Source organism: Protopterus annectens, chromosome 1.part0 (genome assembly GCF_019279795.1).
Source record: "Protopterus annectens isolate FY-2018-M chromosome 1.part0, PAN1.0, whole genome shotgun sequence".
NCBI classification, from domain to species: domain Eukaryota; kingdom Metazoa; phylum Chordata; order Ceratodontiformes; family Protopteridae; genus Protopterus; species Protopterus annectens.
The window spans coordinates 600,732,549-600,746,712 of record NC_056725.1 but is presented as its reverse complement, the minus strand read 5'-3'; the positions used below and the strand labels follow the sequence as shown (position 1 = coordinate 600,746,712).

At 39.5% G+C, this 14,164-nt stretch overlaps 1 protein-coding gene across 2 annotated transcripts in view; it reads right to left on the bottom strand.

Moving 5' to 3' along the window:
- The window catches only part of KCNH1 (potassium voltage-gated channel subfamily H member 1), a 2,413,895-nt gene that overhangs the window by 2,219,933 nt on the left and 179,798 nt on the right, over positions 1-14,164 (bottom strand). For both annotated transcript variants that reach the window (XM_044061729.1, XM_044061739.1), the window contains one exon: positions 11,193-11,311. In XM_044061729.1, coding sequence (XP_043917664.1) covers positions 11,193-11,311 — 119 coding nt within the window. The remainder of the gene's footprint in view (positions 1-11,192; positions 11,312-14,164) is intronic.

The following is a 14,164-nucleotide window of genomic DNA, read 5'->3' as shown; positions in this document are numbered from 1 at the left end:
TGTGTACAGTTACTATTCTATGTACATACATTTTTATTTTTAACTGCCATATCATTACTAGTCTATGTATCTAAGTACATTTATTATGTAAATCTTGTATAATTGCCTTCTTCTCATTCTGTAAAATCAAGGATTTCTCCCCGGGCCTCCACTGAAAATGGGACTTGTGTCCAGTCAGACTTTGCCAGTAAACAAAAGTAAAAAAGAAATAAATATAATATACATACATATAAATATATATGTATATATGTGTGTGTGTGTGTGTGTGTGTGTGTGTGTGTGTGTGTGTGTGTGTGTGTGTGTGTGTGTGTGTGTGTGTGTATATATATATATATATATATATATATATATATATATATATATCTATATACACATACGGACCAGATTACTAAGGGGGCTGATGGAGCAGCAGTCCCAGGCCCACTTGTCTGAAATAAGCCCTGCAAATTTTTCTCTCAGCTTAATCTGAAACCCTGTGCTATTTGTCACACTGAATAAATAGGCAACTCAGAATTGTCAACTCCAGGCCTACACGGACCACACTGAATGTATTAGTTTCTGTGATGGAAGCCATATGCAAACTAGTATTAAGTACCAAATATATTAGGAATCAGGATTGACAGAGAGTTGGTACCTGCTTGGGGAAGTGGATACGTAACAGGATAGGCAAACAATAGCTATTTATTTTCTAACATCTTTTGCAGACTGCTTGAATTGCTTGCTTGTGTTATTAATTAGATTATCAGTTTATTACATCTGGAGTGTAGCTGACCATAGCCCCTTTGACAGTAAATCTCTTGCTACAAGGGGCAGTAACTAGTTATCTTTCAGTACACTAAATATTAGCATAAGTGCCTTCTTATATGATGATTGCCATGCTATAGGAGGCAATAAGCAGTTCATTCCTGTACGATAGTGGTTACCATGGTAACCATTTGAAATGCCAAGCCTCGCAATGCTGAGTCCTGGAATGTGCAGAATGAATGACTGGAAATGTAGACATACATATACTGAGCCTGATACTGATGTTTCCTGGAATATTGCCCTTCCACCAAGGTATGGTAATGTCGCAGTTGGCATATATAAGTTCAAGGGATGTGGGAGTATTCTCCCCCACATTGGAGTTGCAAGGAGGTTTGCATCCCTACAAAAAAACAAATTTAAAGGAGAAAAGTGATGTTTAATATTCCCTTTTCACCTGTATATTCAGTCTTTTTTTCAGTATTTTGGGACTCTGCTTTTCAATAGGGAGCCAATTATCATGTTAAATAAAATAGGTACTAGTTGCCCTCCTGTACAGTAGTGACCATCATGCTACAAGCAGTAACTAGTAAGCTTCCTGTATGATAATGATTAGCACACTACAATAAGTTGTAACTAGCTGCCTTCCAGTGTAATAATGATTGCATGTAAGCATCACTGGTTACTTACCTGGACATAATGATTCCCGTGCAACAATAAGTACTTACTAATTAGCTTCCTCTGCAATAATGATTAACATGCTACAAGAAATAGTATTGTTACCTTTGTGAAACAGTAATGATTACCCATGCTACAACAAAAAGTACTGAGTTACATTCCTATACAAAAATGATTGCCATACTACAAGAATTAATAATGAATAACTTTCCTGTGCAATTCTGATTACCATGTAACAGCAAGTAGTTACTAGTCATCTTTTTTAAATGATAAGAAACAAATGGTTAGTGTGTTATGTAATAATTACCATGCCAGGAGGAGCAGCAACTAGCCATTACCACGTGTGATAAAGCTATCAAACTACAAAAAGTACTAATTACCTTCTCAAATGATAACTATTACCATGCTATAAGTAGTAGTAATATGTTACCTTCTTCTACGCTAACACTTGTCATGCTATAAGTAGTAATAATATGTTACCTTCTTCTATGCTAACACTTATCATGCTATAACTAGTAGTAACATGTAACCTTCTTCTATGCTAACACTTATCCTTATCGTGCTATAAGTAGTAATAATATGTTACCTTCTTCTACGCTAACATTTATCATGTTATAAGTAGTAGTAATATGTTACCTTCTTCTACACTAACACTTATCATGTTATAAGTACTAGTAATATGTTACCTTTTTCTACACTAACACTTCTCATGCTATAAGTAGTTATAATATGTTACCTTCTTCTACGCAAACACGTATACTATAAGTAGTAGTAATCTGTTACCTTCTTCTACACTAACACTTATGCTATAAGTAGAAGTAATATGTCACCCTCTTCTATGTTAACACTCATCATGCTATAAGTAGTAGTAATATGTTACCTTCTTCTACGCTAACACTCATCATGTTACTAGAAGTAGCTACCAGTTATTTTCCTATATGACAATAATTATGAGTAATAATGCCCAAAACAGGAAACATTATCAGAGAACAATGGACCATGCAGGAGTAATCTGAGGCCCGACACCACGGGTAGAGGGCCTCACCACCAGAGGAAGGTCAGTTATTTCTTAATAACATCCACCCTGGAGGACATTAATGTGCTTTGATAATAGGCTATCTATTAAATTGTTTTGTATTTGTTTTTTATAAGGCTGTACATTTTTTTTTACATTTTTGATATAAAATAGTTCCTCCGTCAAACATTTAGCACTTACTATAGCATATGTAATGTTGGAGGAAGTATTTTACATTTCAAATATAAGTTATGCAAATTTTTAATGTCCACAAACACATATATAAAGACACAAATAAACACGCACGAACACCTACACACACACAAATGCATACACATAAACTCTCAGACTCATGCAGAGGAGCAGCCAGACACACACATGCGAGCGCACGCACGCACATCCAACAATTACAACAACGTTCCTGACTGAGTACATTTAAGATGTCTTATTGTGATCAAATGAATTAAAAAAAAACATATAGTGTAAGGCAGTGGAACCGCCCCCACCCCACCCCCCCCCATGTCATTCATCTGTCCTTTATTTTGTTCTCTCATGATTTTCTGGATTACTTTTAGTGAAGGCAGACATTATAGTTTCGTACTTCTTGTGCAAAAAATGCACGTTGCTGAAAAATTAAGTTTATGTTTAACATTTGTTTCACCCTCATTTTAGGTCTTTTTACAGTATTTTTAGCTTTATCCAGAAATCTTGATTGAAGAAGAGAGGTATGCAATGATTTTCCTCACTTGTTTTCTCTCTTTCTCTCTCTTGCTTGCTCGCTCACTGAAGTTAAGTCTCTCTTGCACGTATACATTCCTTTTTTTAATTATTTACCTTTTTTATTTATTTTATACTTACTTAAAAACATGCCAGCATTTATTAAGCAAAAAAGGAGGCTGCTTGCTTTCAGTCAGTGTTTAATGGCAGGTCAATATATTTCCATGAAGTAGCACACTTGTTTTTTGCTGAGCAATATCTGTACATTAATGCTCTGAGAACGCTCATTCTCAAATAGATTATCAATGTACAATTTGCACACAATCTAAGCAGAAACTATTTACCTTCCTATCCAATAATGATTAATATACTACAAGTAGTAGTTACTATTTAGCTTACTGAATGATCATTAATGAGTATATTGCTACAAGAAGCAGTAACTAGTTTGTATCCAGCAATTACTGACTGCATCACCAACAGTAAAAAATTATGCAATTAGCAGGTATGGATTATGCACAGGACTAGCACAATTTTTAATAAAGTGTTATGTCCAAGGCAAGTAAACCCAAACTTTAGAAATGCACAATAATCTATATAGTCACTATAAAAGGATTAGGAAACAAACTGCACTAGATATTGTGATGCTTTCTTTCATTGCTCTTTTCTTATCTATTAAATGCTGTTGGATCTGTGTTTATGGTTTTGTTTACATAATTCACCTGAGTCCATAATTACCTACAAATCCCTGCATGTCCAGATGAAATATCCTCCTTTTTCTTACAGGGTGAATATTTTTGCAGCATCAGTGATACCAGTACACATCATTTTGATAAATAGCATGATAGCTGTTTCTTAGTACATGGATGTTTTTAAACTCTTTTGAAAGCACAACACACACACACACACAGACACAAAACACAGAGCACCTCCTCTAACCCAGCCTATTTAGAAATTGTTGAAAGAACAGTACCTAAGCTTCCCAGGCTAGGGACTAAGAAACTTCAGCCATTAATTCACACATTAATACACCCACTTTCACCAATCACATTCACAGCCAGTACACATACCTCTAGGAATCACAAGGGTGCAGATTCCACATTAAGGTTCACTGAGACTGCATCTAGCCATAGTAATATTTTAGTAATAGGTGACTCCATTGTTAAACATGCAGACACCACCCTTACCAGCTGTCTTTCTAGAGCTAGGATCTGGGATGTAACAAGGACTCTTACAACCCTCAATCCTAACAATGTGAGTATAAACTGATATGGGCCATGTGGTGGTGAATAACCTTGGGCAGCCTACCCAGAGGGACATGCAGAAGGATATGATTGATATTGCTATGCATGTGTCCAAGGCAGGAAATACAGTGGTCAAAAGTGACAGAGACAAGAAGATGGACACAGGGAGAAAAGAAATCAGAAGGGTAATGTTAGAATGACAAAGGACTTGATTTATTTTGCATTTTGCACAAAGTGTTTTATGTTTTATGTAGGGAAGATGAACAGGTCCCTTACAGAAAGGGTTTTAGAACATGTTAACGATGTGGAACATAATTGGGTGAAGAATGCTTTAGCTTTACATGCATTTAAGTTTGGTCAGGGACATGATTTTAAATTTGTAGTTCTTGAGGTTTTAACAGTAAACAATAAGGGGGGTGATTTTAGAAAACCTCGCTGAGCAGAGAGAGCAAGAATGGATTGTAAGCCTTAATGCAGATAGGGCCCTGGTATGAATGAATGTTTTTCCCTGAAACCTCTACTAAGGGCTCACCCACTCTTGCATTGGTTTCTTGCATATATATGTTCATTCCTGTCTTCATCTTTATTTTCATTTTTATTTCTATGCAAAACAATTGTAGGCATATTTTAAAATATGGATTTTCATAGTCTATGATTATGGTTCTATAACTAAAGTGATTTTATTATGTGTTAGTGAATCCCCAGAGATTTTAGATTAATTTATTAATTGACAGGTGTTGGTGACTGGTTATTTTGTGTTTAAATAGGTGTAGATGTAACACATTATCGGGTCTGAAGAAGCAGTCTTATGACTGTGAAAGCACTTACCAATTTACGGTGACTCTTTTTATTGTTTTGGGTTTTAATGTATTAAAGTTTATAGTTTATTCATCCTCAGCCTTGGAGTTCGCCAAAGTTACTCTTTTGGACATCGTATTTCTTCCTTGGTGCATTCATTGGTAGTCTGCCAGTTCTTTATAACAGCTATAGGCTACAGAAAAGCTGACACATTCTGGCACATCTCAATGCAGACAATTCTTATATCATTAGAGATGTACAGTAAACCCCTTGTTGACTTGCTTTTATAAACTGGTATCTATGAAATTATCATATCTGGCATTGCTAATTAAAGACCATCCTATCTGTCCCTGCAGGAGTGGTCTCAGCCCAGAAACTAGTTGTTTATTGGCCGTTTTGGGCTAATTCCTAGCTCTTTCAAGTCCCCTGCTTTAAAACCAGCTTTAGCGGGTTTTTGCACGATTTTGCACATCGTGCAGCATCGCGCAATGTCTCACAGCGCCATTTAAGCAGATTTAAACTATTCCCGGCTCCACAAAGTCTGCTCTTCATTTTTTCCCTTAGATCTAGTCTATCTTGCAAAATAAGCACTCAATGTTCTTTCTACAGCCCAGCATTTGCTCAAATTTCTCAGTAAAGCACTAACAAAGTTTAGAACTACACTCTCCTATATTATACAGTAGTACAAGGCTCCCTATTCGTCCACCCCAGACAATCAACAATCAGTTCTGTAAACCATCCAGGTATGTCCAAACAGCAGTTTCAGATATACTCTCCAGTCCAGTTGGTGAATCTGGGAATCCTGAGGCAATGTTACATTTGCCTTATGTACACAGACAACCCTCTTCTCCTTCCAACAAACACAAATATATGTGAGAGATGCAACTATACAGCCAAACTGGAGGCCGGGCCCTCGCAACCCAAGACTGGCACAGCCAGTCAAGAGGTGAAGGAAGACACTCACACCACACAACCAGTCTCACATAGACAAATCGCACCAGCAAACAAGACACACAAACTCACAAAAACATACATGTAGGCTCTAAATAAAAATATGCCAAAACAACAGACACCTCCAAAGCAGACATCCAAGCAACCACTACCACACAACTACATCCATGTAACACATACTTCACAAAGTCAGTGTGCCACACAGTCACAGCCCCTAAGGCTAAATAACACACCTAATACACTAGTAATTGGAGACTCTATTGTCAGGCATACTGACGTCCCAGTCACCAGACTGAATAAGGAGAAGGTCACTGTAAGCTGCCTGTCGGGTGGCAGGATCCACCACATAACACAAGCACTCAGGTCACTCCACAGCAGGTACAAATATGACTCTGTCATTGTCCATGTTGGTGTGAATGACCTGAGACATACCTCCCTGGACTACATGAAAAGAGACATAGAGGAGCTCTCTGATCATGTAGCCCAGGCTGGTATGACCCTGACCCTGAGTAGCATCTTACCCTTACCAAGAATGATGCTACAGTATAAAGACAAAATTATCAATTTTAACAATTGGCTAAACTATTGGTGTCATTCAAAGGGGATCCAGTATCTGTCAGCCTGGGATGACATGCTCAACAAGCCATGCTGCTTCACCAGGGACGGCTTGCACCTGTCACCCTTGGGCTTTTGAATACTGGCAAAGGCTCTTGCCACCCCCATAGTGCCTTTTTTAGGCAAGGCTCAGAAGACAAAACCACCTCCATAGACAATACCAGAAACAAAAAACTAAGGGTAATGCCACTCAACGCCAGAAGTCTAAACCTCAAGATACACGCACTCGAGGCACTCCTCAGCATGGAGAAGATCGATATCTGTGCAGTAACAGAAACCTGGTTCGAGGCTCCAGAGAGCAGCCCAGCATTACCAGGATACAACTCATACTACTCCTTTTGGCCCCAGAACTCGGACCAAAATATTAAAGGTGGGGGAGTATTCTTCTTCATCAAGGATACTCACACCTCCAGGTTAGTGTCATTGCATGAGGCAGAGGAGACCATCCATGTGCAACTAACAGTAGGTAAAACTGCTTTTCAGTTTGTAGCCTGCTACAGATCACCCACCCAGACTCAGGACCACCACTCGGCATTCCTGAGAACATTGGAAAATATCAAGGTCTCACCAAACACCATGGTATTGGGTGACTTCAACTACCCAAACATTGACTGGGAAAACTATTCAAGCCCCAACTCCTTTTCCCTATGGTTCCTTGAGTTTATAAACTCAAATGCCTTGGAACAACTGGTCACCACTCCCACAAAAGGGGATAACATATTGGACTTGGTCATCACCAACATGGGGCCAAATGCTCCATATCAGAGGTAAACCCGTTGTTGGTAAGATCAGACCATAAACTAATCACAATGGACATCCATATCCCGACCCCACTCCCAGCAAAGGAAACCACTGTGAAAAATTTCTCAAAAGCAAACTTCACACTCCTCAAGACTGAGGTGGAAAATTTCAAAGCCCCCGAGCATATGGAAAATGCTACCCAAACCGCAAAATCCAATACAATTGCACTCTATGAGCACCTTCAGGAATGCATGGATCGTGCCATCTGAAGTAAAACTAAGACTCATTCCTCTAAAAACAGGAGACCAGTCTGGTGGACCCCCTGCCATAAATAAGCTATACAACAGAAGGAGGAGATTATTACATGTAAGGGCAAAATCCCAAAAAGGGAGGTCATCCCTGATCAGTACTAGTAAGAAACTTCGATCCCTCATAAAATTATCAAAGGCTAGCTTTGAAAGAAAAATCACCAAAGACTCTAAAGACAATCACAAGGCGTTCTTTAGCTATGTCAGGAATCTGGGTGGCAACTCTCAGATATGCTCTGAGCTGGTGCAAAATGGCACAAAATACACTGAACCCACTGACATTGCCAACATCCTGGTGGACAGGTTCAGTGCAAATTTTACCCCCCCTTCCTCACCAAAAGAGCCAGTGTCTATCCCAGAAGAATGCAATCCCATGGACATCAAAGACACACAGGTGAAAGCAGCTCTCTCCAAAGTAAAAAATACAGCATCAATGGGGCTGGATGGTATCCCGGGCTGTGTCTTACACGAGCTCCAAAACGTACTAAACCCTCACATAAATTCACTGTTCCAACTCAGCCTTACCTCAGGTTATGTACCCAAAGAATGGCGTACAGCAACAGTGATCCCGGTTTACAAAGGTGGCGCCACAACGGATCCAGGGAACTATCACCCTATAAGCCTGACTAGCCTGGTCTGCAAGGCTATGGAGCGCATCATCATGGATCTCATAAACAAAGACATTGGGAACTTCCAAACACTGGACCCTACCCAATTCGGCTTTGTTAAAGGCAGATCTTGTCTCTTAAATCTAGTTGACTTCTTCGAAATAGTAACCAAAGCCATAGATGAGGGAAATGTAGTCTACACAGCCTACCTGGACCTCGCAAAGGCCTTCGACACAATACCCCACTCTGGCATCATAAACAAGCTTACCAGCTTAAATATTAACCCATATGTCACATGATGGGTTGCAAACTGGCTCAGGGATAGAACTCACATGGTCAGAGTCACGGGTGCCATGTCCGACTCTAAACCGGTTACAAGTGGCGTCCCACAGGGCTCAGTCCTGGGACCCATCTTGTTTGGTATATACTTCTCTGAGGTACAGGCAAAGACGGGAGGACTATGGCTTACCAAGTTTGCAGATGATTGCAAACTGGGAGCCATAATCGACTTACCGGCTGACTTAAGCATCCTCCAGGAGGGCCTTATGAAGACGGATACCTGGTGTCAGAACCATGGCCTCAAGCTAAATGCCAAAATGTGCATAGTCATCCACTTTGGGGAAAACAAAGTGCCACAAACTACCACATAGGAGGCAATCCACTAAGTACGGAAGAAGTAATTAGAGATCTGGGGACCCAAGTAGATAGCAACCTCACCTTTGACAATCACATTGCCAAAGTGGTTAGAAAAACCTTCTATATAGCGCACCTAATCACAAAAGGGTTCACATCTAGATCAAGAGAGGTCATTGTGCCCCTCTACTCATCATTCATCAGGCCCATAATTGAGTACAATGCCCCATTTGGGATGTACCTTACCCGACACCTGCAACAGCTGGAGAGACCTCAAAAATACCTCACCAAGAGGATTGTGGGCCTCAAACAGATGCCCTATGCATCTCGACTAAAGAAACTCCAGCTCTACTCAGTTGCCTACCGCCTACTCAGAGGCGATCTCTGCCTGACATACAAGGCCATGTCTAACCCAGAATTGTTGGACATGCTCCACCTCAAGAAAACCAAATCCATCAGAGCTACACGCTCCAGGGATTTAAACCTTAGCACAACAATAAACAGGACATGCTGGAGGGATAGATTCATATCCCAAAGGCTCCCCTCGCTCTGGAATAGAATCCCAGTCCATGTTAGGCAGAGCCCCTCGCTGACCCTCTTCAAGAGAAATCTTGATGAGTATATGGGAAATCGTAAATTTACTCCCAGCATCATTTCTATGGCCCTGCTGGACAGAGGCTCAGGAATCTAGACTATAAGGGAGGCGAAAGCCAACACATTCTGGCTAGGCTTGTAAATGCCCTGGGGCAGATAGCCTAGTACCTACCTATGAACCTATGAACCTGTCAATAAATAAATGTTAATTATATGTTATGAAGCAGTTTGCCCTATGTTCACAGCAGTCACCTAACTAAAGGTACTGCTTTATTTTTCCAAGCTAGAAATGTAAATATTTGAAACGGGGCATGGTGCTTTTTCAAAAATTATACATTCTGCATTTCTGTAAGACAAAAGTCTTTCCAGAGAAACTCAAATGCCATACTTCACTATAATTCTCTTTACATATAAATATATGTTTTAGATCAGTAACTCTCTAAGGGACACAAGTTTCTATGAGGCACAGGTTTGTACAGGAAGACGTGCTGACTACAATGACAGCTATTATGCTGCCTGATTTCTACCTTTTACTTTCCACCTGATACATGCAAACATGTCTACATCAAAATATATACTAATACAAAAAGTATAAATCTGCCAAGTCCCTTCAGTTGTACTGCTCAACCATAAGTTGCATCTTCCCTTTTTTTCTAGTACATTAATCATAGCCTCTGAAATCCATTATGTTACATTCAGCCATTGATTATGCTGGGCATATATTAATCTTCATAAAACGCATTCCTCATTTTGAATCAGTACTGAAGTAAATCATGTTAAGTGATCCACAGTAAACTCAGCATTTTATCAGTACAAGTGGAATAAAACCTGGCCTTTCTTCTGCTCTGAAATACAACAGACAACTCCCAATGCTCCCATGTGAGAATTCACTCTAGCCACATGACAGGTATGGTCACTTTCTGCTGTTCAGCTGAATTCATGCAATGGGTACATAATCTGCCACACACATGGTCTAGCCCTTCATGGGGTCCCTACAGCTCCACAGTAGATCTGATATTAGAGGTGAAACATGTTACAAAAGTAAAAGAGAGGTGCCTAATTAAAAGCCTTGTTGTTTGTACTAACCTCTTACACAGCAGAAACAGCATCATTTGCAGAGGTGACCATTTATCTCACAGCCATGATGGAATAAAGAACAAGAGGAAAATATAAACTGTTACCCAGAATTTGTTCTTTAATGCAGCTCAAACAAGTCTCAGCAACAGCAGACTAAATGGATACACAGAATGTGGATAAACTGGCACATGGAGCTGTTATACAGGGTTATGACATTTTATTTTCTCTGTACATGGAAATGCCAAACGTATCTATCATAGAAAAATTTAAATCAGCTTAAACATTGACACCTTAGAAGGTAATGCTATGTCACTGCAGCCTGAAAGAAACCAGAAAATTGAAATAGTATTGATATATGCCACTCACAAATGAACACAGTAAGCCTATTGGACATGTTTGTGTTATTACAGTCTGAAGTGTCTAAACTGGTAGCAAGCGTTTAGAGGACGATTTGGTGAAAACAAACACTACTTGCCTCAGCCAAGCGTGAATGCTTGTGCACGTTCTCCCCTTTATGTACACTTGGAGCGAGCTGCTGCAGGACTCCTCGGCTACTTGTCAGTGCTCTGGTCAAGCGAGCAAACTTTCCCCATCCTTGGATACACAAGACAGGTAACGAAAAGCAAATGTATGATATTAGAACCAAAGAACACTATGGCAGGAATTGCATGAATGTGACTGCTGCAAACAATCTGAAATGATCAGCATATAATAAAGCAGCAATTATGCATACAGGCTCTGTGAGAAGACCTAACAAAATTGTAGAATGCAGTTCTCATCCAGTATCAGTTGATGTGCAAAATACTCTGAATAATGCTTTTCTTTCTACTGAAGCAGCTAAATAGTTGCTAATATTCCTTGCAGGGTGATGTAAGTGTTTGAAAAAAATTAAGCATAAGTACTTATTACTAAAAAATAAACTTAAATGCTGCATTAATGGAGATGTGCATTAAAAGAAAAACTCAGGAACATATTGTGCTTTTTATTCAGGGAGCTGCAACAGATAACGACAAGTTGTAAATCATATTTCAAGTGATATCAAATTTACATTAAGGTCACATCAAACATTACTTTAGTACTTTAGTAATCTAAAAGCAATACTGGTCCGAAGAGGGAAGAAGATGTCAAACACGCAAACAGCTTTATACAAAAAACGTTCAAGAGGAATTTCACTAGGTCTTGGTTTAAGCTATTGTCTTGTACATCCAGCACATCTGTGGAGGCAGCGATAACTTGTGCAGCTGTCAAGTACAACTATTTGCATTTTCTATCAAAACAAATACAGTATCCCCTTGTGAAAAGCTTCTGACATACAAGGTTTCAGTGTAAACTGTTGTTGAAAAACTGTATTAATATCCAGTGTTCTATGAATTCCTTAAAGAACAGCTGCCTGAAAGCTGTAATTGCGTGTTTTCTGAGATGTTACTTAGGAAAGATGGCTGCTCTATTGATACATTTCTCCAATAAATGTATTGATGGTATTGACTACAGTTAATGTCAAGTGCTTCAATATTTATCAAGTCCTTTGAGGTCAGCTATATGGTTGCATGTTTCAAGCAAAGTGAACAACCATCAAGAACAGATGAATTAAATATTACCGACACTGGAGTCCAATGGTACCCTACTGAAGCTCAGTTCCACTGGCAGAAAAGCATGCAGTGTTTACAGAAGCAGTTTGATATCATTAACAATAAATAGTGTCCAAATTGTTCATTAATTGTGTAAATCTGGTTAAAAAAAACTAATTTCCTTAAGAAAGTTAAATCCCTGTGGCATACAGTTATAAAGACAGAGCTATGACCCAGGTGTGTCAGGTTTACTTATCAGGCTGCAAAGTGGTCTGAAGAGGATGATGAGGAAATGCCAGCTCACCTCTCTCAGAAGGTAGCACATACATGCCTGGGGAGCTCACTATGTTCCCAGCATGCACTGTGGGGACTGGAGGTCAGATAGAAGTGTTGTAAGGGGGGGCAAGGCCTTTACAGGTTATGTAATTTACAGAAGTTCCTGATTCTTCTCATAAAGGCTTACTGTACAACTTCGCTTGAACAGCTATGGGCAAAGAGAAATATCGGGGCCATAAAAATGAAAACTCAGGTCTCACTGTGAGGGGAACCATATAGCCCTCTCCACTCAGAGAATGAATGCGTCAGTTCAAAGTAGAGTAGAGAATTGTGAAGGTCAGGGGGGACTGAGGAGAAAAAGAAAAAAGTATATACATATATATATATATATATATATATATATATATATATTAAAATCCAGTTTCTGATTTTCATATTAAAAATAAACAGCCCACAACAAGTCCTTCTATTCAATGTAGTCATCTGTTTTCTCATACAGCTCACAGAAATGGTCTTTGATTATGAAACACAAAACTTTAAAACATTAAATTTCTACACATTAATTTCTACAAGATATTCATGGCCTTGAGTCTCATCTAAGGTGTTACAGGGGAAACACTAGAAAATTGTATGTATAATAAGCAGAGAGGATGAGTTCAAGTCAGGTGGAAGATTCATACAGTCAGGAAATGCATGCAGATGTTTATGGAATAATGGAGAATTACATGTATGGATGTAGCCAGGTTCCCATGGGCAGACAAGTTGAAGTAGCTGAGAACTAGACTTTAAATGAAACACATGCCAGACCTTTATTAAGTGGATCTATAAGTAGAGCAAGATGTCTGAGACTCAAACTGCCTTTGATACCAAGGACTACACACCATCAACAGAAACTATGCCAGTCTGCCAGGTAAAACTTCTTGGTAGTAGATTTTCCAGCCTGCTGTAAGACATAAAACTTCAGTTGGAAAAGTGTTCCAGAATGGGATCAGGTTTCTATCTTCCATGCTGCTAGTCTGAGTCTCATTATATTAGAACATGCCAGAAGGCCCTCCCTTGGTGAGTTGGAAGGATTAAGGGTTCCTTTTAACTGAACTGCACCACCTGGCAGAGCTAAGGTTACCCTAGTTATAAGGAGGCTGTTGGGAAATGCTTCCCCTTTTCTTATCTTGCAATTAGTATGGGAAAGTGGGGGAGGTCTATAGAAGACCCCATATAAGACAGACTGAGAAGACATGCATTGCCCAGACCTTCCTGCATGACTACCTGCTCCTGATGAGAATCAAACAGATCTAAGACTTTGGGATCCAACTTACATTCCCAGCAGCTGAGGGCTGACCTTTTCAATTACTGTTCCAAACAGATGTGCATCAAAGGAATGCAAAGTGCCTCAAAATGGAGCTTCTCTAACTCATTCGCTCCAATGGAGCTCAGGATCCAACTTACATTCCCAGCAGTTGAGGGCTGACCTTTTCAATTACTGTTCCAAACAGATGTGCATCAAAGGAATGCAAAGTGCCTGAAAATGTAGCTTCTCTAACTCATTCACTCCAATGGAGCTCAGGATCCAACTTACATTCCCAGCAGTTGAGGGCTGACCTTT